Source organism: Mastigoproctus giganteus, chromosome 2 (genome assembly GCF_048544385.1).
Source record: "Mastigoproctus giganteus isolate SK-2022 chromosome 2, ASM4854438v1, whole genome shotgun sequence".
Lineage (NCBI taxonomy): Eukaryota > Metazoa > Arthropoda > Arachnida > Uropygi > Thelyphonidae > Mastigoproctus > Mastigoproctus giganteus.
In genome coordinates, this window is record NC_143576.1 from 150,559,911 (window position 1) to 150,587,071 (window position 27,161).

At 37.7% G+C, this 27,161-nt stretch overlaps 1 protein-coding gene across 1 annotated transcript in view; it reads left to right on the forward strand.

Moving 5' to 3' along the window:
• The first annotated feature begins 24,082 nt into the window (after nucleotides 1–24,082).
• The window catches only part of LOC150089661 (uncharacterized protein ZK1073.1-like), a 505,123-nt gene continuing 502,044 nt past the window's right edge, over nucleotides 24,083–27,161 (forward strand). Inside the window, exon 1 of the mRNA XM_090389582.1 lies at nucleotides 24,083–24,268. Coding sequence (XP_090245708.1) covers nucleotides 24,221–24,268 — 48 coding nt within the window. The 5' untranslated portion in view covers nucleotides 24,083–24,220. The remainder of the gene's footprint in view (nucleotides 24,269–27,161) is intronic.

Consider the following 27,161-nt stretch of genomic DNA (forward strand, 5'->3'; position numbering starts at 1 on the left):
ATTTTGTGACTGTAAATGCAAGGAAGATGAATTTTTAAATAAGAACCAAATTTATAAATTAGACTAATGAATAAGGTCATAGATTATTAAATTGTTTATGTGCCAACTTTTTTTTACGAATTTGTTGAATATTACTTAAAATGTGCATTATAAATTATATTTTGACGAGTAGGGCATTGGCATTTTTTCATGTTGATAAAAATGGCGAAAGGGAGCCCTTCGGTGATTTCTACATAGGGGCCCAAAAATTCATTCTAGCTTACGCCACTGTACTCACATCCAGAAACTTATAAAAGTACCCAGGTAGGGACACTTTCAATCAGTCAGTATAGTCTCATCCAAAAGAACAACTTTTTTTTTTTTTTGCAATTTCCGCTTCTGAAAGGAGGGTACCATACATCTACAGTATTCCACCTACAGAAGAGCAATATTAACATCACAGAAATCTTTCGATAGAGAAGCGAGCAATAAATCTATAAATAATGTTAAACAGAAATATATTATATTAGATGTAAGACAAGAAAATGCTCATTTAAAAATGTTGGAAATGTAGAAATATAAGAACCCGAAGGGAACCATCTACAATAGGTTGCAGTTACTGAACAAAGTTACTAAGCAAACAGACCACAGAACTTTAAATTCTGTGGTCTGTTTCTGTTCTGTGGCCTGTTTGAAATTCTTTAAACTTTTTACTATGGTAGATGTGTTGTTGTTTTATTTTATTGAATCTACTTGAACAATTGCTTAGTAATCGTCAATTATCAGTTGTCGTTTGAAGTGAGGCTTCAGTTCCTTTTAATTCTTTAAATTCCCAGAAAACAAACAAACTATTACTTAGATGTTAGGAAAAATGGTTATAATCTGCAGCAAAACTCGCAAAAGTCCTACAGTTGCCAGCATTGAGTCGTAACTGTTCGCTATTTATCTGAAACTTTGCCGATATTAATTCCTCCTCTGACACCGCAGAATCGCAGCTTATCTGGAATCGCATATCCCTTTGGTTGAACAAGAATCACTTTTTTAAATCCTTAGAACTTTTCTCTCAAATTAAGATAAAATTCGATAAATCTTATCAACCTGTACAACATAAACCCCCTTTTTGACGAAGTACTTTTTCGTGTTAAAGCTGCTAAATCAGGGTTTTACTATAAAAAAAAATAAAATAAATTGATATGTAGAAGACAATCTCTAGAGATGTGCAGTGTGTGACCGGTTAGTTACATCCTTTTCATGTTATAGCCTCTATTATTATTATTTTGTGGAGCATGAAGTAGGCTTTCAGCATAGGCCACCGAGTTAGGGCATATGATTCTTTGGAAAGAGGCATCATATTTGTGACAGTATCGATTTACTCGAACTTCACAGAAAAGCGTTGCCTCTGTGTTAGGAGAACAAGGACGTTAATGCATGATACTGATGTCAGGATGCATCGATCAATTGAAGGTCGTTTATTGTATTCTTTAGGTTGTTGACCAACGCTGGGCAATGTTCGAAGCATCGATATCCGACAATCCTCCTTACAGTTTCGAACTGCTTCAATGTAATTACAAATGTTATTGGTCGGAGCAAGAAAGATGACTTGGAGAAGAAACGAAAATAATACCATTAAGATACTTAGAAAAGGAGGTAATTTTGAGTATTTTATGTATGAACTGAATGTGACAGGATATAATTCCTAACGATTGTGAGAAAAAAAAATATTAGCAATAAATCCAATGACCCAGTGAATGAGTATTCATGTCTATCATTATGACATGGCTTCTGTAGAAAAATGACGAAATCCCATGAATGAAATCTCTCCTCTCAGCCTAACCGCAGCGAAAGCCACTATTATAAAAAGACAAAAGCGTCTTCTTGGCCTGATGTAGTCACTATAAAGCAATGACCTCTTTTGACAAAATGAGCTCTTTTCTGTCGCAAATGCAATATAAATGCATGACAGAGCGTATACAATAATGTCCTCTACAATTAGCATTAGTAGCTTACTCTGCATTCAGACATCCCCCTCCAGGGTGCTACTTTCCTGTAACACAACACTGACTGTGAACTAGTATAACAATAGTAGGGTGGAGTGCTAATCTGCGATAGTTAATAATTAATGAAAGGCTACGAGAATAAGATGAGAGAGAGAGAGAGAGGATTACTGTTTTAAATATTTCAGAATTTCAGCTGTAGAATTTTCAGCTATTATCTTGTGGGGGAAACAGAACTTTGTTTAAATTATTATTTTTCCTTTATTTAGAAGAAAAACTGAGGTACTCTTCTAAACAAAGAAGAGAAATCAGTTTACAATAGATTTGAACAAAGACTGAACAACATTGCCCACAGCGATATAAAGACACTGAGTTTATTAATTGAGCAGTTAACAGACTCGAAGTATATCAATATCATTACTCTGAATGTGTGGAATTTGGTTGTCACTTAAAGGAGAGTACTTTCCCCTCTCCAACTGACACACAGGTGGATCGAAAAACTGCTAGCTTGGGGGAGATTCACAGAAAAGTTAAAAGTAGCAGCAGGCAGAGGTGAAAGTGATTCTTGCCCTGCTTCTATTAGAATGCGCAGCGGCCTGGAGGGTGGCGTCCTGGGAGTTTCAGGGACTGGTGGGAGTAATGATGAAACAAATAAATACATGGGCTGTGTTAGGGTAACTAAGAAGAATAGGTGCATGTACACTAATGCTAGGAATATTGTAAATAAATTTAATGAATTTGAAGTGATGGGCAAGACATTAAAAGCGGATATTGTTGGGATATAAGAGATCGTGGTGTCACACAGTTATAAGGAATGCAGAATTGGAATTTGGGGAGTACAGTGTGTACAGAAAGGATAGATAGGATAGGAAGGGAGGTGGGGTTATGCTGTTAATTAAGAAAAACAACATCTAAGGAAGTGCATCCAGTTGACAGATGGTCAATGCAATGTTGAGTCAGTTTGGTGTGACATAAGCACTGGGAAAGCAAAAATGAGAGTAGGAGTGTGTTATAGGCCTAATGACTCTAATGAGTACGACGAACAATTGCACAGAGAAATAGGCCAGTAAATCAGATTGTATTATAATAGGGGACTTTAACTTCCAAGATATTAACTGGAACTTGTGATTGGTCACTCGCACATTAGCAAGATTTTGTAGATTCATTGGATGATTGTTTTCTGCAGCAGCATGTTCGAGAGGCAACCAGAGAGGATAATACTCCATCTAGTTATCAGCAGTGATTATTCGAGCATTAAAAATTTGAAGATAAAGGAACCACTAGGTGGCAGTGATCACAGTGTACTGATGTTGGATTTACTTAAAGATATTACTACCATCAGGAGTAAAAGAAAAGTTTCTGATTTCATAAAGGTTGACTACAAGTGGTCTCAGATAGTTTTTAAATTCTGTACAGTGGGACCAGCTGATGATGTTACCAACAGCAAATTCTAAATGGGAAGCATTCAAGAAATTAATCGTTGAAGCTACTAGGCTTTTTACACCGATTAAGAAATACTATTCAAGGTTCAGGCCTAAATGCATATCAGATGAACTAATGAGACATGTGGCAGAGAAGAAAAATGCATGGGATACATATAAATTAACAGGTGACACAGAAGCCTATGGTAGATATAAGCTGGTCTATAATCAAGTCACAAAGGAAGTTAGGCTAGCAGAAATCTTTGGCAAAGGATGCAAAGAAAAACAGCAAAGAGTTCTTTACTTATGTAAACTCTAGAAGGAAGGGTATGAATCAGATTAGTCCACTTGATATCGATGGTTCGACTGTTGATGATCCTACGCAGATAGCTACAAACTGAATGAGTATTTTTCATGAAATCTATATATTATAGTTATATTAAAGGAGGCGGCAAAGGAAGTAAGCAAACCCTTAGCCATAATTTTGAAAGCATCCTTGGACTCAAGAGAAGTCCCCACGGGAAGCCATCCGAAATTTGATCAAAATTAAACAATTAGAAATCCGTAAATATTTCTTTTTTTCCATACAATTTGTACGTCAAAACGAAATTTATAGGTTAAATGTAGTTTAATGCAGTTAGCTTGAGGCAGTCTGTGCACGATTCATGTTTATTGTTATAAAACTCGTGAACGTGGTTGAAAGGTAAGCTCTTCAAACTTTTACGGAAAGCTTTATTAAGCTAAAGGGCTTAGTTTTGGAGAACGTAAAAATATGATTTTATTAAATGTTCTCTAAAGTTATCTTCTTCTTGGATTTCTCCGTTGTATCAACGGTTATTCTCGACATAACTTTTTTTGTTATATTCTAATTTTGTTCCTCCAATCTTTCTGTTCTCCCAGTCCCCGTTCTTCAATTTCTTCTCTTCCATAGCCGCCCTCACTTCCTCCATCCATGTGCTTTTAGGTCTTCTTCTCTTTTTACTTCTAGGGTGGGGCGGTATCCATTCCATTGTTTTTTTTTTTTTTTAGTAGCCTCACTTCCTTCATTCTCATAATATGTCCATACCATTCTAGTCTTTTCTTTTCTATTCTGTCTATGATGTTTTTTGAACGTCCATTGCTTTTCTTATATAAAAAAAAAAACTGCAGCCATTATCAACCCACTGCAGGATGGAAGCCTCCTCAACAGTTCATGGTGAGGGAAATGGACCATAATCTGCCACGCTGGTCCAGTGCGGGTTGGCAGATCGACCATATTTAGCAGTCAGGGGCTTGAACCCCGGTTTACTCAAAGAGCGTGTGCTAGTGCACTCCCTGCTAGTGCACTTGGCTAGGGCTTCGTTCCTAACTCTTTCGAATTTAGATCTTCGGGCGGATCTTCTCCAAAAATCCATTTCGACAGCTAGTAATTTATTCTTTGGCCTTTCCTTTATAGTTCAAACCTCAGATCCATATATACTGGTGTGCAAAACTTAAGGACCAGTCAGATTTTCACCTGTAGCTTCTCATGGGAGTGGCCTGGATATGGGAAAGCATACCAAAGGAACCTCGTGAGGTATAGAAATGATGAAGGAAACAACAACGGAAACAAAACGGTACAGAGGTCATTTATTCAAAAATGGCAACATAGCACTGGCTGCCATGATACAGATGCATCACTGCCAGAGATGGAACAAAGGGAAGAGATGGTCCTCAGTAGCAGATATGGCGGCGCCTCCGTAGCCAGGTGGGAAGGAGCAGCAGTGCGTAGCACACGCTTCTTGATTAGACCGGGGTTCGAGCCCGTCACCACCAAATACGGAGGATGCGGAAAGGTCAAGGGAATGACCACCGCATATCACGGAGCAATATGGCCTTAGTTGCTAATGCTCCTGAAAACCAAACAAAATAACAAATAAAAAATAACAAGCAGATATGGCCACCCCTTATGTCGATGCAGGCTTTGCACCGCCTGTCCATACTTAGAACAATGTTGTTAAGTTCTTACGGTAACATCGTCCATTCCTCTGTCAGAACCATCTTCAACTGAACATATTCTGGTGGGTGTGGACGTGCCGCTAGGCACGTCCACACCCACCAGAAAATGCTCAGTTGAAGAAGCACACCCTCCAGAGCGTCCCATATGTGTTCGATGGGATTTAGATCATTGAATGGGCAGGCCAATCCATACGAACAATGTCCTCACTTTCCAAAAGCATATCAATAGCTGCAGTGCGGTGGGGTGTGGCGTTATCATCCATAAACACAAACTCGGGGCCAATGGCACCTCGGAACAGACGCACATGGGGAACGATTACCTCAGTACAGTAGCGTGAATAAGTCCCGGTTACATACCGCCGTCCAGTATCTGGAATTGTGTACATCCATCCGAGATAACGCGTCCCCAGATGAGAACACCTCGACCGCCATATCCATCCCTTTCAGTGATGTTTGCGGGGTGATACCGTGTGCTAACCTCTTGCCAGATTAGCTGACGTCCAGAATCGCTGCTGAATCTACTCTCATCAGTAAAGAGTACCTTAAGTAAAGATTTTGTGGTTGTAACCTTTAGAAATAGTGATGGTTCTTAAGTTCTGCACACCAATATAGTAGAATACTCTGGAAAATTGGGTTATATATTAATCGTTTGGTTTTTGAAAGAATATTATTGCTCCATAATACTGGGTTCAACATTCCTAAAACCTTTCTTCCCTCATTAATTCTTGCAATCTCATCTTCAGATGACCCTGCCATTTGCATAATAATTCCTAGATATTTAAACTGCTTCGCATTCTTTATCTATGTTCCATTAATATTCAAAATGTCCCCTGTTGAATTAATATATTCTGTCTTACTGACGTTTATTGTCCAACCTCATATTTTATATTATTTCAGTAGCTTTCTACACATATAGTCAGCATCCTGTGCGATCATTACGTGGTAATCTGCAAACAAAATATTTGAAAGGTGAATGTTTTGATCCGCACATAACCCCATTGACGTGCATCTTTGGGACCAAGGCTCCAGAGTTACTCCCAGGTACAACTTGAATAAGGTGGGGGATAAAAATAACACCCCTGTGACAAGCCGTTTGATGTTTTAAATTTTCTTGATATTTCTGACCCACTGAGAAGATAGCTATCAAAAACTATAAAGATAACTATAAAAAATCAATTAATTTTAAGAAAAAAATTAATGCGCCTGAAATGTACGCACTATGTACAAATACCAAATTTGTAATGGAAGTATGTTATCGAATGTTTAGACATTACTTAATAAGAAAAGGTTAAATTGATATTACATTTTCATCGTATGTTTCGTTGTTCCCTGGAAAGGAATAAGATCAATCATACGCCCGACCACACAAATCTATTCATGTAAATTAAAGTATATTTCACGCATTAATGTAGAACGAAAAGCCGGATCGAAGCCAAATTTTCAATCTATGTTCTGTTAGTTCTTTGGAAAACTTCGGGTCCAGTTACGATTTCAGTCCTCGTTCCCTCTCCCACTACAAAAATGAAATGGCATAAATTAAAGCATTTTTTCATTCTATGTTTTTTATGTTTTCACATTCGACAAGAAAAATTAGGATTTCTACCAAATTTTCAAACGATATTATGTTAGTCCCTAGAACGGTTCTAAGTTCAGTTCCGATTTCATAGTATTTCCTCCCCAGCTCCCCCTATAAAAATATTACTATAAATTTGGAACAGGAGCTATGATCCATTTCAAAATTTCAATGCTTATTTAGAATAATTGAGAAATCTTTTTAACAAATTTTCATGTCAGCGTTGACTTATTTTGTTATAAATCGGGAATTGTTACTATTTGCTAATGAGGCTGAAATGTAAAGCACTGCGTACATTAGCTGTTTTGTTTATTTGTTAAAACTTGTTAGTTATGAGCTTTTTTCATTTCCTGCGAATTATATATTTTTGTATTGTGAGTCCAGGAACAATGGTATATTTAGGAGTACGGGATGTCCCCTCCTCTTTCCTTCACAAAGCATTAGCTTTTTAAATATCATATTAATATTATGCTTCAGGTATGGATTAGAATATGTCCAATACATGGATTCGATGCTTAATAGGAGGAGGCAAAGAAATATTGCAATAATAATCTTCAAGAATTTCCCAATAGTATTGTCTTAGAATGGTTGTAAAATTGCGCTTGTTAATTTAATTTAATTTATTAGGTTTTTTTTTTTTTTTTTTTGTATTTAGTCCTTGAGTTTCAGATATATTTGCCATTTGTACCTTTTTGGTTATCTAGTAATGCCTTTAGTAATTCAAACTCATTTTAGTTATCTAAACTGTGGTAGTAAATCCTGCCCTCCATAGGTCAATATACTAACTGCACCGTGATTATCAACTGACCTGAAAATGCAACACCTGAACTACACACTTTATCGTGAACTTCTCAAATTTCCACTTAAGCACTCTAGCCTTGACTTATTTCTCTCCGTACCATATACAACCCAGCCAACAGCTACTCTCTGCTACTGAAAGATTGCAGCTCATTAGCCTTCCTGTACTTCCTCCGTTATCTAGTGAATCTAGTGAATGCGACTCATTTATTTTTACATTTTCACCGGGTTCATCGTTCTCTCTCTCTCTCTCTCTCTCTCTCTCTCTCTCTCTCTCTCTCTCTCTCTCTCTCTCTCTCTCTCTCTCTCTCTCTCTCTGGTATAGGATCATAAAGTTGTTAAAGGATTCATTCATTACTTGTATTATTTTATCATATATTAAAAAAGTATCGTAACCAGTTCTGGCCAGGATGTATTAAATTTTAAAGCGAAGAAAGGGTAATGTAATCATATCAAGGGAAATACAACATCTGGAATTCCTTGTAAGGACACTTACATAAGGAGGACAGGGCATCTTTTCATGAAACATGCGAAGTGAATCGAGATGATTTCCTCGTTCAAGCTTGGTGATATTACGTATAAAATACTTGTCAACGCGGATAAAGCTTTGTAAATTACGTTTCCTCATATCAAAAGGAATACCTACAAGTTGAAAAACTACTGATATGCTGTTATCCTATATAAAGCCATTGTTCTAAAAATCCTTGAATTCAGCTCATTCATCTGGAATCCTCACACAAAGACTTTAATTAACAAACTTGAAGCAGTCCAAAAAATTTTTGTCCGTTCCTTATGTTCCGTAACGCTCTATTTTATCACTCAGTGTACTATGAATCGCTGTGTGATTACTTTCATCTGAGGTCTCTGTACTAGAAGAGTTATTGCTGACATCACCCTTCTAACCAAAGTTTGGAACCTACGAAGTATCTGATATCCTTAGTGAAATCAACTTCCATGCTCCTTGTAGACAAGTCAGGAATCTTACGCTGTTTCGCCTTGACTCTACCATCACGGACCTTATGAAGTTCAGTTCACTAAACAAAAATTAGCAAATCACTCTCTGATTGACTTTTTTGACAATTCCCAATCAGTGGTGAACTCCATTCACAAGTATTCCTCTTCTCATGAACTGCAAAGTGACTAGCTCTCATTTAATTATTATAGTATATTAATTTTTTTATTTTTTTTTCTTATTTAATTAATTTATTTATTATTTGTTTTACCGGTAACTTAATTTAATGCATACTGCTTTTGTACATATGATTGTAATGTTTGAATGTACGGTATATCAATGGTTTATATTACTATTAGATTTCTTCTTATTGTTATCAACTCTGTTCATTGTTCTGCTATCAGATACACACTTGTGGCATTCATACAGCGTCTATATTTCGCCATCAAACTGTGATGAAAGTGTCTTGTATTTTTCTCGCTCTATAAGACAATTATGATAAAAAAAAAGTCGCAATAGAGTCGTAGATAGATTTTTTTTATTATTACTGGGGTTACCGTTTTTTTTTTTATTACGGGTTACCGTTTTTTTTTTTTTTTTTATGAAAACCCCAAACACGAGAGGTATTAGAACCTATAGTACTTAGTACCGTGCTTGGGTTGGAGGTTGAGAAGACGAAAGAAGATATTTGTTGACATTAGACTTGAACTTCTTCAGACTATAATTTTCAGGAAAGTCACATGAAGGAAGGTTGTTCCAGAAAACGGCAGTTGAATGAATAAACGAGGAAAATTAAAAGTTGGTTCTGTGAGTTTGAAGTTGGACAGTAAATGGATGTTGGCTGGTAGCGGCAAGTGTTCGAAATGTTTTGAAACAGAGTGCGAATTATAGAAGCCAATTCAGAAGAACAGTGCCCATGGAAGCATCTGTAGAAAAGGCATGCAGCAGAAACAGAGTACGTCTATGAGACAGCGAGTGGAGAGACTCTGTTAAGAGAGGAGTCATTAATTAACCAAACTGCCCTCTTCTGAATGGAATCTACAATCCTGAGAGAGGTTTTGGTGGCACCATCCCAGATGTGGGAACAATACACCATGGTAGGGCGGATTTGCGATTTGTACAGAATGAACAGCTGTTTGGAAGAAAAGTAACACCCAGAGCGAAAGAGAAAACCAAGTTTTTTAGATGCAGAGGCAGCAATATTTGTAATGTGCTTGTGCCAAGAGAGATTAGAAGTCAGGGTAATCCCCAAAATAGATATATCATCTTGCCTAGAAATCAGAGTATCACCAAAGATAAGCATAGGAGAAGAAGAATCCTTTTTAGACAAGACTGAGTTTTAGAAAGATTGAAATCAACTAAGTTGTCTTTGCCCTACTGGAGATCGGCATTTAAGGAATTGGTAGCGGATATTCGAGAAGTTGAAGCTGATTGAGCAGGGCAAGGTTTCTCAAAATGGAAAGTGGAATGCAATGTGCTATCATTGGCAAAACTATGAATAGGATTTCCAGTCAATTGAAGAAGGTCATTAATATACAAGGGGAAAAGAAGGGGAAGAGATGAGGAAGAGTTGACCGGAACTTAGGTCTGGAGACTGAACATGGGTTCCATCACTTCAATCCTCCAATAAGCAAAGTGGTGGTATTGCTCCGGTTGTATTGCCTTGTAACAAAGAGGGGCGGCATTCGTCCATGTTGTGTGGGCGCCACATCTCGACCACTGCTTACGTTGTTTCACACCTGGGCGGTCATCCACAGTGTGCTTATACATGGAGGTTATACCCAGGATTACTACCAGTCCCACCATCGTGAAGGTGCAAGCAGAGGATTTGGCTGTCGCAGACCGTCCAGACATCTCAGAAATTGGATTCACTTGACTTGAATGTCACCCGAATATCAGTTCCATCAACGCTTTAGACTCCCAGGTAGCAAGTACAGCTTGTCTGGTATATTTGAGAGAATGTCTGTGACAACCTCAAGGAACAATTCATGTTTAACCCGATTAGCGGGTTAAACATGAATTAATCTATTTTCATTCTATGATTGTAAATTAATTAAGAAATCTTTATTGCAATAATAATAGAAATCGATACATTGCAATATTGCCCTTAGCGGCCACCAGACGAGGGCTTAACAGTGATAATGCAATATGATAATAAATAGAGAACACTGATAAATCAAACATAAGGAAATACATACTGTATATGGACGCATAAAAGGAAGTACAGCTCAAGACTCGAATACAGTAAATTGTGATGTACGCATACAGTTATATACGTACATCACAATTTACAAAGAAGATATACAGTATATAATAATATAAAACTGGCAACGATCTTTGCACTGAACAGAAGTAATTAATTCATCATTGCTCACTGGAATATTGAAAAGTTAGTAAGCATCTTCATATCAGATGGTATTGTTGGCTTGCGGCATTAAGACGAGCTTGGAGGAGAAGGATCAGGGACAGGGAAGTGCAATTCAAGGATGCGGCGTCTGTATTCCATGTCACAATCAAAATTATTAAGGTTAGCGTCCAAAGACAGGACACATGATAGGAGCATAAAAGGCAGAAACCTATCGGATTCTGGAATCCTCACTGGAGACGACTAAAATGTGGGCATAGCGTTGGAGTCGCTCTGATGGAACGCTGGGGGACTCTCCAAGAGCACAAATCCCAGAATGATGGTGCCGAAATCTCGCCAACGATCATTGATAGTCGTGATAAGGCGTTTCACCCTAATCAGGGTGGGGAGCCTATGAATTTGTATCAAACTGGCCATTTCAGTTGTCCTTAGCTGTGGAGGAAGTTTTGTTTGTTTATGTCCCATTTTAAGAGCCAAAACTCAGCAGGAAAAAAGTGGCATAATTTTGCTAGGGACAGCGAATGCCCATACCCCTGCAGCATATGAAAGCGGAGAGTGTACTGTGTTTTTTATATATTTTCTAGTAGTTGTGACTTCATTAATATAATATAGATGCTGTTTGGCAATCCATCGGAGTTGAGCTGCCAGGGCGAGCAGCTTGTCTATGTGGTTACTGAAGCAGATCTTAGTATCAAAAACAACCCCGAGCTCAGTATGCTTATTGACGATGGGAATATGAGAGTTACACAGTGTTGGCTGAATATAAGAAGGCATTTTCTTTAAGAAGAATATCATAAATGCAGAATTTTTTCTGGTTTTATTTTTTATTTTTAACCCCACAACTGGTTGTGGTAATTTTCAAATTCCACGAGTGTATTATTCATTGATGCTGTTATCAGAGATCATTATGTGGACAAATCGGTGTAAGAATTAAGATAAAATAAAGGTACAATCTTTATCTATAATCGATATTAAGGTAAAATAAATTAACTTTGGAGAGAACATTTCCACTTTGGGAAATTAAGATAGTTTCTTTTCATTTGATCCAGTCTCTTCTTAAGTTAGTTCACGTTGAAGGTCATTGACTTTTCAGTGATGATGAAGAGGTGACTGGCACTGTTCCATTCGCTGCTTAAATTATCGAAAAATTCAGGTCTGCGATGGTAATTCCAGCAGAATTCTGCTCTGCAACTTTCCCTATAGGCTCCCCTTGAGATGTTGTGTTGATGTGTCAACAGGAGGCACTCTTCGTCCCTGATTCTTCTGTGTTTCAAGTACATTGTAAATGTTGTTAATGATATCCTTCGCAGCAATGAATAAGAAGTTGCACACTGTGTGCTGTTTGTTCAGAGTGAAGCAGGTACCAGTAGTCCTCCCGAGTGTGGGAGTGGTTGCAGGCGAGCCTTGCAGCATCCATGACGTACTCAACCATTTTGTTGTTAATGGGACAGGCCAGGTACGTGTGTTCCAGGGTTCTGGAGTGGCGCAGAAGAGGTAATAATTTGAGGCAAGTAATCCGAAACCGTGTAGCGCTACTGGGGTGGGAAAGATGTTGTGCCGCAGTTTCCACTGGATGTCATAATTTCTAAAGTGCCATCAGTCTCTAAAATACCTCTGCATTATCATTGATCACAAATGGGGCTTTATTCTACCTCTTTACTGCGTCGAGGAGAAGATTAAAGGATATGCCGCATTACTAGCTCGAGTTACCGAAACAGATTGGGATATCAAGGGAAGAGCTCCACTGCTCAGGTATAAATCTGTTTTCCTCCAATTGTCTCTTTTGGGGCCCTAGTCTGGTTTTCCAGAATAGATAAAGTAACAATTGCAAACCAACTTAGTCAGATCCAGACTCTTTCTCCTTAAAATGATTAGGGCCTGCCATACAATCTCTACCGCAGCCCTACAAGTTATCACCGGTATGCTACCTCTGTACCTATATATCGCCTTCTTTGGACTGACACACAGCATACGTCAACATCAATCAGTAGAATTTAGAGGGCCCACTACCATGCCCGATCAGAAAATCAAGGCAGAAAAGAAGCGGCTATGGGTCAAAGTACACAAACTTTGGCAAAATCGGTAGCCTCTTAGTAGTAAAGTGGAAATCACCCGGAACTTCATTCCTGATATAAGCTTCCTCACTCCCAGATATGTGCGTCACACACATATCTGGCCAATTTGTAGTGATACTGTTCTTCACAGAGATACGAGGCGGAGTTGAACAGACGTTCTAGGTGCCGCCCTTTACAAACACATGTCCACATCCCATTAACCCCAAACCACTGCAGAACTCGTCGAAACTGGTACGATGAACATATCACTTAGAGCTGTGACTAATGGGATACAGTTCTGTCCTCTGAGTCCCATTTTAGCCTACAAACAAAGGTGGTGATTGAACGTGACAGTCCATGGAATTATTCTTCTTCAATCATTCTTAAGAGTAATAGACACTGTAGATGAGGGCTTGATTTTATTTGTGTTAATCGTATTTATCCGTCGCTTATTATTCAAAAGCTTGGCATTTATTAGAACATCGCTTATATTTTGATCTTCTTTAACGATAATGTCGATAGATGTGTTCGGTATGTGTATTATGCACCAGTGACCTGTATGAAGATAGAGAAGGACTGCTGAATAAGATATATAAGGATGTGATGGATGGTGAGAGATAAATGATATTCTGAAGAAGTCAATTTTTGAAGATAAGAAACTGTGAAAGAATAAGATTCCTAAGTAGGAGAAAGCGTCAGATTCAAAGAGTTCACAGTTCGCATCATCTATGAGTCCCAGGTCCTCTTCAATACAACATACAGCAACGTGCAATTACAGAATAAGTACAGCGGTGGACAAAGTAATGGATATGAAAGTAATAGTGTTTGTAATGGTTGCATGACGCATTTATGAACATGCAGTGTTTATTTTATTTTTTTGTTTGTTTCTTCCAAGTAATTCTGTGAAGGAAAGATAAATTTTTATTTAGTTGTGAGGAAAAAAGTATGAAGAAAATGGCCAACCTTATCTCAATCGTTTGTTCGTATTTAGCAGGGACATTGGTGACCAAAACTGCTGATTTCTTTAATGTATCCAGAGCAACTTTATCGAAAGCGTTCTTCAGTTACCAAGTATGGAAAAACAAAATCTGATACGACGAATTGTGGCAAAAAATCCAAACTGACTGAAAGAGACCTCCGGACTCTGAAAAGGATTGTAGATGAAAATATAAAACTACTGCCTCAAAATAATTGCAGAACTTAATGTGAGTTTCAGCGAACTAGTTTCTAGCAAAACAGTTCGGTGAGAACTTTATAAAGCTGAAAATTATTGGAGCCACTATTTCTAAGCTACTCGTTACCGATGGAATCGTTACTGATGCTAGAAAGAGGATGCAGTCGTGTGAGGAGCACAAAAACTGGACACTCGATGGTTGGAAACGTCTTGTTTTGTGACGAATCATCATTCACACTTTTTCCAACATTAGGGAGAGTCTAGTGAATGCCAAAGGAAGCACAACATTCTGACCGTCTTGTGCCAACTGTCAAACATAAAGAAGGATCAACAATGGTTTGGGCAACAATATCTTGGTATTCTTTAGGTCGTATCATCACATGAACGGATAAATTAATGCCACTGATTGCCTTGATATTCTGAGTGACTAGGTTCATCCTATGGTTCAAACATTGTCACCCACAAAGTGTCATGTTTTAAGATGGTAATGCTTCAACACACACAGCCAGATGTGCCCAGTCTTGGTTTGAGGAACATAAAACAGACTAAGAATCTCCCATGGCCTGCACAATCACCAGACTTAAACGTTATTGAGCCATTGTGGGCATATTTGGAGAGGCGAATGAGAAGCAGATTTCCTCCAACATCATCACACAATTAGCTTGAAAAGTTCCTCCATGAAGAATGGTTCAGTGTTCCTTTTAAAACATTCCAAGATTTATTTGAATCTGTTCCACGTGGAATAAAAGCGCTTTAAAAGCAAAGGATGGCCCAACACCATATTAGTGCATATCTGATAAAAAAAAAAAAAAGCTCACAGCACTCATATGAGTCAGTGTACTACTTTTCATGAAAAATATTCCTTAAATCATATTTATTACAATGCCTTATCACGTTCTCTGTATCCTCAACCTCTCCACATGAACAAAATGGACTGCTTTCAGTGTTAAATTCTGTCGGTCTACTCTTCTGACTGCCCTGTCATAAGCATAATTACAAAGAGTCCTAGACCCAGCCAGCTTAATTTTCATTACACTGCATTGTCTAACCCTAAAAAAAGGCATATGTGACCCAACCCGATGTTCTTGCCATAATTTTACAATTTAATTTTGGAATCTCGTCCTTTCTATTTTTAAGTCTGATTGCTTGTGTATTTTCGGCAGGGCTGTCCCCAAAATTTGTAGGATCCTGTTCATCAATTATTTGCAGGGCCCTGGAGTCCTGTGAAAAACTTATACGGGGTATTTTTTAATAGTGATTTTTTTATTTTTTCAAATTTCACAGCTCTTAGAGTGACGATAATGTGGGTAAGTAGATATTAAGACGGTGGTAGGCTCGTTGATATAAATGCGAAAAAGGCGCCGATAATATTATTATTTAGACCATTTGAGCGCAGCGTCCTGTTCGACAGAACCGGTTGAACATGCCTGTGGCAGGCGCTGAATTTCTCGAACAAGATTTTATGTCCATTATTTTTCATTGATACTTTATATTTTGTGGCAAATTCCAAAGCTCTTTAAACTACCATCAGATATACTGGCTATTGGCTATACATGCATATATTGGCTATACATGCATATACTGGAAAAATATATATTGGCTATACATGCATATACTGGCTATACATGCATATACTGGCTATTGGCTATACATGCATATACTGGCTATTGGCTATACATGCATATACTGGCTATTGGCTATACACACATTAATGTATATTCGAAAGAAACATAAGATGTACGTATATTTGGAAATGTGTGCCTTTCAGGAATTTTTTTATTTATTTATTTTTGTTTTGGTCACTGGGTAGCTGGTGAGCTAAAATATAATTAATTTTTTTACTTCAAAACATGTCCACCTCCATCAGGAAAAGATGGGACACCCCTTGTATTGATAATTATTACATTTGTGCTGCGCGTTGAGATACGCTTATATTATATAAGTTTATACACATCACCATAACCTTCTGGCTGATGTACGGATATATGTTAAATGCCAATAATCGCTTCAATAATGTTCCAGTACAATACTGCGAGAAGTTCGAATTGTGGTGGTTCGCATAACACCAGGTACATACACACACTTGCGCTGTTATAGAAAGCGTGTTCTTAGTCACGTAGACGCGTTTTCTTTTAATTCATTCAAAGAATGCTCTATTAAAGTGCAACTGGTTTTCGGGTTGTTTTCTCCAAGTTGTCAAGACTATAAAGCCGCCCCCTGTCGAGACCAGTAAGATTCAATAAACTAGTGTCCAGTCACACAGGTTTGTTTTAAAGCCCGTTGAAGCAGAAACTAGTCTAGCAGGCAAACGTAAAAGTTTAATGTACGCACTAATCCAGTATAGATAAAGGTACGTTACCTTTGACAGTAGAGGAGGTCCAAGACTAACACTCGTTAAAGGAGCATTCATTATGAGCACGAGGGGTTATGTTACACTGCGTGGGTTGTGTTACATTAGGGAGGTAAGCTATCCAATTCTGCCACGGCTCAACTGCCTTTAAATTGTGTGGCAGTTATACAAGCATCCTTCTAAACAATGCATAAAATTAGTGCGAGTATATCGTGGAACCAGATATACTCGCACTAACATCATTGGCTGGCACGAGTTCGACTCCCTCTAGTCAATTTATGGGATCATTTCGAATGTATTGTTCAAGATTAAAACATTCATACGTTGAGCATATACGCCGTAGATACGTGTGCATATAATTAATAAAATCATAAGGTGTGCGGGGGGCTTTTATTGGCATTTTTTTTTTTTTTCACAATGTGCCTAGTTAGTCAGTCTCAAGCAAGAACTGTAGGGTGTTATCTCCATGAAACTCGGGTTTTTCTTCCAGTAAACAGGCAAACCGACCGAAAATACACGATAATTGAGACACTATATCGCTTTAGAGCTTAACGCACACTCTACGCTCCCCCACTTAATGAAATGCTATATAAAGTAAGCAAATCGTAGCAAATCTGCCCGAATGCAAAACCATTATGTGCCTCTTCAAATAATAATAAATTCAAGGTTTCAGAAAAGGCTCTTAGATATTCACCCTATAAGTAAACTTTAAAACCAACCCTTTAATTGGCATTTGTTCAGAACACTTAATCACCTCTAATATCCTTTCATAATTAAATCTTTAAAAAACGTTCTATCTCTCTCTTTCTTAATATATGAGGTACAAGTATTTTGAAATGAAGAGCCATCAGTTTGGCAAGCTCGTTCCTAAAATTTGGTACCATTTCAATCTTGCGTTTTAATGAATTAAAATCAAGCTACTGTACTTAACAGACTCACGATTTCTTCCTTATTTCGTAAAATGTCTTATCCTCAAAGCTTGCTTTTTCATACTTACGGGGAAAAAAATACCACCGATAAAAAAATCCCGCTTTCGCAAGAAATTTTAGCTACGCATGCATTAACTCAGCCAAACTATGACTTTGGATGTAATCAGCAAACAGATTTTTCTGCTATGTACGTCTTCTGCGTTTTTCATATTTTGTGATACTATTCGCTTTTGTACTAAATCTAGCTAACTTAGAAGTACAGTAGAGTGTAGAGTGTGTTTAGTGTCAAACGGCACCAGGGGTTCCCCCCATCTCCGCGTGCTATACATTGAGGGTGTGAAACAGAACACTGTCAATGCCAGAGGTTTAAAAGTATATGGATTTTGTATTTGTGTAGTGTCGTGTACCGTTGTTCATCTGGTCATTTAGCCGCTGGGCCCCTAATGGGACCCAACGTTGCCCCACTCCGCCCCGTGGAGGCAGACCAGGTACACTACTGAGTTATTTACTCTGGCAGGTCCTGCCACCTAATTTCCTGAGATTTCAGTGGCAAGGACCTAAAAAAAAAAAAAAAAAAAAAAAAACGCTATAGATAGGGGTCAGCCAAAACAAAGGGAGTACTAGTTGGGCGATTTGATGTTAAGTTTTTGGATGTAGGGCTCAAACAATTTGGGCCCTACATCCAAAAACTTAACAACATAAAATCGCCCAACTAGTACTCCCTTTGTTTTGGCTGACCCCTATCTATAGCGTTTTTTTTTTAGGTCCTTGCCACTGAAATCTCAGGAAATTAGGTGGCAGGTCTGCCAGAGTAAATAACTTAGAAGTACATCCTGTCGGTTCAAGAGACCGATGCTTTCTGCTAGCACACTTTAATTTATCCAGATCAGAGGTTGCCCGACTTTTATACTTTGCGCCCCCTTAAAATATTTCCTAAATTTCACTCGTCCTCCTCATCTTCCAGAACAAGTGCAAATAAACAGGTTTGATATCAAATTTAGATATCAGTATACATACTTTTATAAATTAATATATATTTCAACACGTTTTGCCCTCGTGGGTAGTACATTTGGTAGAATCGTCCTCCTCCCCACACCGGGTGGAAAAGCCTTGAGTTCGAATCCCATCGATGACAGGAGGAATTTTTATCTGTCTTTTTCACAACGTGGTTGAGTTAGTCAATCTCAGGTGAGAGTAGCATCTCTTTTTCTGCCGGAAACTCTGATTTTTCGTCCAACAAACAGAAAATCGACCTCAGAACACATGCAATTTACAGAATATACATGGAGTAACATGGCCTTAGTCGCCGATGCTACTAAAAACCCAATAACAACAATCAACACGTTAATCTCAAAGACGGAAATAAAATTCGCTTCATACCTGGATTTCGTTTAAAAAATACTTCATAAAAATAACACTCGCCCCACATTTTGGGAACCTCTGACCTACATAATAAATACTTTATATTCGTACATTCTACTTAGCTGAAAAAGACGAACTCAGCTAGACTTCATGGGATCAACCAACTAGCCTTTTCCTCCTGTAATGTTACTCATCTATCCAATGGTTGAAACTGATCCTTTCAAAACGTTCAATTACAAAACCGCAACATTTTTTCTCATTATAAGATCGTACATGTTTCTCTGTCAAGATAACCTTCACAACAGTCGACCATCACTGCTGCTTATATTCTTCCATTCCATGCGTTTATGTGTACATGTGCGTTCGCTCGTTATGACTATAACTCTCAATTCAAATAAATAATAGTCAAACATAAACAAATTTACCTGCAAAAAGATCTAAACCTGCCGATCACTTCCTCGTCAATTTAGCAAATATACGTGGTTTCAGTTCCAATCGCGAAGATGTCTGTTTCTACTACAGTTCGCCATGTCCCACTTACTTTTTCTAACATAATCCCAATTATCGGCCCTCGTGGATAGCACAGTCAGTAGGATCACTGTCTTTCCCACAGCGGGTGGAAAAGACCCGAGTTCGAATCCTCTCAATGAAGGACGGAATTTTTATGGGCCTTTTTCACAACGTGGCTGAGTTACTCGGTCTCAAGCGAGGACAGAATGATTTTTTATTCCGGAAACTCTGGTTTTTCGTCTAGCAAAACAGAAAACCGACCTTAAAAGATGTGCAATTCACAGACAATATATACAGTAGAACCCGGATAAGAAGTTTTTCAAGGGACTGGAAGTTTAGAAATCCTTACGCGGGAAAACTTCTTAGAAGGGAAAATGACCTATGAAATATTAACTACACAAAGAAAAATGAAAAGATTCACATACATAAGTTAAAGATCATTTTTAAGTACTATTTCCGAATTTATAAATACATAAGTTAAAGATAATTTTTAAGTACTATTTCCGAATTTATAAATACATAAGTTAAAGATAATTTTTAAGTACTATTTCCCAATTTATAAATATTTTATTCTGCCTATGGGAAACATTTTTAAATTGAGGATTTCTAATTGCCTAACATTCTTCTCATTACCAAGTTGGAAGGATGAGCTCCTTTGGAGTTTCAACATACCTTAAAAGGTCACAATTACAATAAGACACAGCAACAATCCACTAAGCAATTCTGAACTGTTCACAACCATCAGAACTTAATGATTAACGTGATCTACGTATCCAATTATGGATATCGATGAAAACAATTGCAATATGTCACTTCCATTATATCAAAATATTTGTACTAAAAAGGTTTTAGCGCTGAAAGCCTCAGACTAACGAAAATTCACTAATGGAACAAGTTAGTGCCAAGCATCATTTTAGTTCATAGTAAACCACCGAAGTAGGTGAAATGGCATCGTTTTTGTAAAATCTCCTATTTTGAATGCCTTCACAACGAGTTGCCCTGATATTGAACTACCTTGAATAAGCAAAGCTCCGACAATGGCTTCTCGAATAGGCAACACTTCGCAAATAGATTCTCTGCGGATACCATCACCCCACAATACCTGGGTGGTGGTATCCGCCGAGAATAAGTAACATTAGTCTTCTCCATTGGCGAAGCGTTGCTTATTGGATGTAGTGCAATATCAGAGCAACTCGTTGTGAAGGCATTCACAATATGAATTATAACAAAAACGATGCCATTTCACCTAAATGTTATTTTAGTTCGTAGTAAACCACTGAAAGTGGTTTACTACGAACTAAAATGATGCTTGGCACTAACTTGTTAGATTACCAAATGTTTATTTTGTTTAATATTTTTTTAATATTAAAAATAAATTATTTCTATATTTTTAAAAAACGTATTAAGTGGGAAAACGTAATTATAATAATAGAGTGTGTATTCTTTATCACGAACTTTTTATGCGGGAAAACCTTTTACCCGGGAAACTTCTTACGCAGGAAAATAATACATTACAACATATAGAGTTGAAATTAGGACTTAAGAAACCAAACATAGTACAGGGGAAAACTTCTTATGCGGGAATTTCTTATCCGAGTTCTAGTGCATATCGAGCAATATGGCAACCCAATTATCGGTTGATTCAACCACTGCTCATCTAAGTTGTCCTAATTATTCGCTGTACGATTCCTATGGCTTCAAAAGTAATACTTGTCCATATGTGACATGTCCATTCTGAAATTCCTTCTCAGACACTTAATATTTGTAATCTGCTCTTTTCAGTCATCTCTGGCTTAAAATCTCTACTCCGTTCTGTCAAATTCATCCGTTCCTCTATCATCTCCCAACTCCACTCACATGGAACGCGTTGACTTCCTTTCTTTGAAACACAACTTTCTCCATTCCGACTTTCCTAACAGTTAGGTGATTTCTCTTGACGATTTTAATGTTCACAACTCCAGCTGGATTCAGTTTTCTTGTCACACGGGACTTGCTTTTTTTTTTTTTTTTTTTATGAAATCCCCAAACACGAAAGGTATCAAAACCTATAGTACTTAGTACCGTGCATGGATTGAGGGAGAAGTATGGGGAGAGGGCCTGCAGTGGATTGATAATTGCTGCAGTTTACCATTTTATACCAGAAGAACACCATTTGATATAAGCAATGTTCCTAGATAGCTTGCGCAGTTTAAAGGAGTCACTGACATTTGTGACCAGCCAAGAAGCGGACGACAAAAGTCTGTGTTCAATAAAGAAAACCCTAAGATTTTGGATGAATCTTAGGGTTTTCTTTATTGATGAATAACACACATGTAATAATGCAAGCAGTATAACATTCAAAGAAAAGTGTATGAACCATTCTAGAAGCATTAAATTATAGGAAAATATGCTGAAAATAGGTAACCAAGCTGTTGACAAGAGAAATGAAATTCCCTAAACAAGACGCCGACCGGGCTAGCCGAGTGGGTAAAGTACCTGCCCGGCAACCCAACGGTCGCGGGTTCGATTCTCGCCTCGGGCTTGGATCAAAGTACTGCGAAAACCTTGGGAGGTGCAATATGGCCACAGAAGCCGATGCGCCAACAACTACCAAATCAAAAAAAAAAAAAAAAAAACCCTAAACAAGAGATCTGCCAAGACCTGTTTCCAGAGCGCAATAACTTTCAAGGACATTTTTTAAAGGCCTGATAACAGGTGATGAGGTGAATGGACACATCTATCATGTACAGTGAATAAAAAACCTCGAATTGCCAAATCATCACAAAAAATGATGGCCTCAGTGTTTAGGGACAGAGAAGGTCCAATTTTGGTTCACCTTTTAGAGAAAGGTTAGTCTATAAATAAGGAAAGATAACGCCAAAAGCATGATAAGGTTAATAGGGCTATAAAACAAAAAATAAAGCTTCTAACAGCACACTAAATTACATTACATCATGATTATTCCACGCCATATATCCATATGATTCAGATGAAAATTGCAGATCTAGGGTGGAGAGTTCATCCTTCATATAGTACAGACATGGCTCCGTCTTATTTTATTTTTATTTTTTCTATTTGGAGAGATATATTCTTGGAAAGCATTTCTTGATTGATGAGGAGCTGAAAAAGCTAATGCCAGGCTGGCTGAATGACTGCAGAGATGGACTTACTTTCGGGGCCGCCCTACATTAAAGATTTACAGTGATAGGCTGGCTTCAGCAGCAGGGTCCATCCTTTTACCACGGTGCATATGTGATTTGGAAATAACCATGTCAAAAATGTATTGATTTATCAATACATTTACAAGCTGGATTTACAAGGTGGTCATAAAATAATGAATACATGCTTCCCAGTGTTATATAATAAATTATTTGAAAATTAAATGCACTGATGACGAAGCCAAAAAGCTTCGAAACGATCGTCTGGGTGGTGGTACGCTGAAAATAAATAACAGTAGTCTTCTCTACTAGAGAAGCGTTATTTATTTGAAGTAATTCAATAGTAGCTATCTTGTTGTGAAGGCAACCACATTATGAGATACAATTTAAACGATGCCTTCTACGCTACAATCGTAGCTCAAATATATGGGTTAACTATGGTGTATTTACACCGATATTATATAGTTAATTATCAAAACCCATAAGGATTATGCCTAGTGCATTTAATTTTCAAATACATTACCACCACACCCTTCTGGCATCTCTCATAATGTGGATATAACTTCGCAACTGAGATGGCATATTGTATTACCTACCCGCCCACTGATGACGAAGCCAAAAAGCTTCGAAACGATCGTCTGGGTGGTGGTACGCTGAAAATAAATAACAGTAGTCTTCTCTACTAGAGAAGCGTTATTTATTTGAAGTAATTCAATAGTAGCTATCTTGTTGTGAAGGCAACCACATTATGAGATACAATTTAAACGATGCCTTCTACGCTACAATCGTAGCTCAAATATATGGGTTAATTATGGTGTATTTACACCGATATTATATAATAAATTATATAAATTTGAACTTTTATATCTGTTGCCTTTATACTTTTATGGCCAAAGAAGCATATATATATATAGTTATCATACAAGATTATATAGATCGCAATATCAAAAATTCGCTCTGTCCATTGCAAAAATGAGTGAGAATCTTATTGAAAAATTGTACGACATTTTAAACAAAAATACTTTATATGAGAAATTTTCTGTCGATTTGAGCAGACTAATAAAAAAAATCTATTTTATGGGCCGAAAAAGAAGAAATTCAGAATTTTTTTATATTTGAAAAATAATCCTATCTGCTAATAAATTAAAGGTTAAAGTCCGTTTTTGCTTGTGAATCGCGCCAATCTAAGCAATCAATTAATTGATTATTCAACGTGCGTTTCTTCCCACCTTCTTCTATCGACCTCTTTCGGTTCTGTGTAAATTCTACAGTTAGAAAATAAAATTCAATCAGAAACTTAATACAGCTCCACATACAACTACATATGTGCCACAGGTCACGTGCATCTAGACTGGGCTTAAGTATTTATCATCAGTGAGTGGTCTTGATTTCAGCATCTGTCATCATCTCATCAAACACTACTACGTTTACCAAGTAAAATTTAACGCACATCTGCCGATAGGTGGCAGTGGAGGCAACACGATCATTCAGCCAAGGACAGTGATAACCCTATGTACAGTGAGAGGCGCCTGTCAGACGGCGCAGACGCGGAGTGGATTATTTCGCCCTATAGTGCTTATGCTGAGTGCTGCTTGCGTTTGTGAGATTGTTTTTGCTAGCAGTACAGAGACGTTTGTGAAGCGAGATGTCGGAAGTGGAAGATACGTTTCCTGGTGCGGAGGTGGAGGAAAAGGTAAGCAAATATTTTCGAATCTTCTTCTCTTTCTCTCTCTCTAGTTGCTATGGATACAACGCGCTCACTGTTACGGTGATTTTCCGAGAGAGAGCGTCCCTATGAGAAACCTAATTGGATCGGTAGATAGAACACACACAGTTTAAAGCCGATTAGGATATGGTGCACCTTTTTAATCATTCACTACGCGCTTTTACTTTGCTGCTCAATCTCTTATAAAATAGTAAGAAAGCAATGCTCTAAAAATGTGCATTCTCCAATCCGAAAATAGAACTCGCGTTCACGGCGATAAAAAAAAAAAAACACCCATTGTGATGCATATTTTAGGCGAACACGGGTTCGTTTCATTCCCCGAATATCGCTCAGCTTCCACTGAACTGTGCCCCAACTTATTTTTATAACCCCGTCTTTTGATGCAATGACTCAGTTAAATTTGGACTAAAATGGTTATTGGCAGTAAAAAAATCGCTGTTGAGTTGTGCAGCATATTGATCGTGTTCTGCCATGGGTAAGGGGGGAGATAAGGAGAAAATCGCCTATACTGTAATTGTTGCATTGTTCCACAAGATGCTGTGACGTAACATTTTTAGCAATTGCACCCAGTCTTTTCGTTATAAAAGATGGAGAATGCCAAGTTCAGTAGAAGCTAAACCAAAACTTTTTTTTTTTTTATTTAACTATTCGCTTATTCATCTGTTCACTGATAGATGCAGCAATGGGTAAGGGGTAATACTAGCTGTACCAAGGATAGAAATGAATAATATTTTTTTCTTCAGTAAAAGCACTAATGCAAAATTTCTTAAAATAAACAAATTAGTTAAACTAATTACATTTAGTGATTCCTTTTCCGCAATATTTCAGAAGCTCTGTAGTCCGCGAAACAAACTATCTTTTCGCGAATTCCGTTAAACCTATTAGAATCAACTGCGCTCATGGATAGGCAGAAAAGCTCAAGATCGATGACTAATGTAACATACCTCTGTGGTTACATCAGTTCTCCCAACAACTCTCTAGTATAACTGTTCGAGAAATTCTTGATACTAACCACTTTTTGCATCATCTTTAAAATGGTATACATAGTTTTATTAAACTATGCCAGTGAAAGCATAAAGGAAATATATTTTATTTAGGAATATATAACAGTCACTAAATAGTAACAACCGGCGCAATAATCTGAAGCAGTACTAACCGCACTATAGACAACTTCAGCCACTTCAATTTCATTAATCGTTACTTTAAAATATATTTTGAAGGTGATAATTTGAATAAAGCAATGTTTGATCATTGCTTTATTCAAATTATCACTTTCAAAATATATTTTTAGTATCGTACCAGAAACTAATGCATATTGGTTATTGCCACCCACTGCAAATGATTCTTTGCATGCCGCTTGAATAATATAAGAAGCAGCTAACGTATTATATTATGCTCCGAATTATTAAAAAATGAAAAGAAAAAAGTCACAGCATAGTCCCCTACTTCGCCCCCACTTGTAGTTCCTCCACCCACACGTCTGTCCTCTTCCTCCAAACCGGTTCTTAATCTCCCCCATTGCATCTTTTCACAACTGCACAGTACTACGCCATGCAGAACTTCATCGAAGGTCTGAGAAGTCTACGGAAGTGATGTCATTAACAATCTAGTTTTTGGTCGGTCATTAGTGCATGCGGATTGCATGAATTAATGCTGACCTACCCAACTCTTCGAAAACTAACATTGTAAAATTGTAATCAACTAACTCACGAAAAGATATTACAGCATAAGAGGGACGTCCTTTTTAGCAGGGTACTTTTGAAATTAGATGCATGTCTTCAGAACAAGCAACTGAACGCGTAATTTCCTAATACTGTACTGTAATCCAACTGAATACAATCACTTTACATAATATACCGATTTACAGAGTGCCTCTGAGAGAGCTCAGAAAAGTAATTTGATATCATGAAATATTAAGCGAGTCTCGACTGAAACTTTCTCAAGGAAGTAAGCTCTTCAATTCTCATATGTGCCCTCCAATCTGAACATGACCTAACAAGTTATCAGTGTCTTAAATCGGAATTAGTTTTTATTGCCACATTTTTAGTCACCTGGTACTTTTGCATATTGAATAGCATAGCAACGCATCAACTAGAACAATCTTGATACGTTCAATCAACTGCTTATTTTAAGTTTTAGGTTATATCAAAAATCTGCTGCTTCTCCTTTGCAATCATAATCAATAAAGGTTTGGCTGTTTCAGATTATCGCCAAGGCAGCTCGGACTGGAATGTCAGTGTTGCCGGTTTTAAATTGCTTGTTTTCGAAAACCAATTAGTTTGGTCATGTGGACATGTTTATGTAAGGATTGCCTCCTAGAACGTCAGTTCAACTCTACTTGGTATCTGTGTGAAGAACAGTACCACTGCAAAAAGGTCAGATATGTGACCAGTGTATTATGTGTGTTGAGTTGTTCTGGCCACTTGGCTACCCAGAATCATAAGTCACCCAGAGAGATGATTCTGAGTACTCGTCCGCACCACGAGAAGGTGAGCCAGGTCCACTAGATAACTCTTTTATGTCAGATTCTCTTCACCTACAAGAGGTATTGATAAACCAGTGGGTGAAGTAATTCTCTGGAGGCCCACTCCACCCCAATTGTTTGATTCAGCATGAAAAATTCATGCTCTACTTCTTGGAACTTGATGACTCAGTCCTGTTTGACTAGCACTCTGGCGAATAGAGTTCCCTCGTTGATTACACAACTTAAATTAGAATCTCCCAAACCAACTTGTCCCGAAGAGATTCGTGTTTACCACAGAAAACGGAATCTCTGCATTAGTGATGTGTAAAAGAATTATGCGATAAAACTCTCTGGAAACGATGAGTAATGTTTTGGTTAATGCCGTTGTTCAAGTTA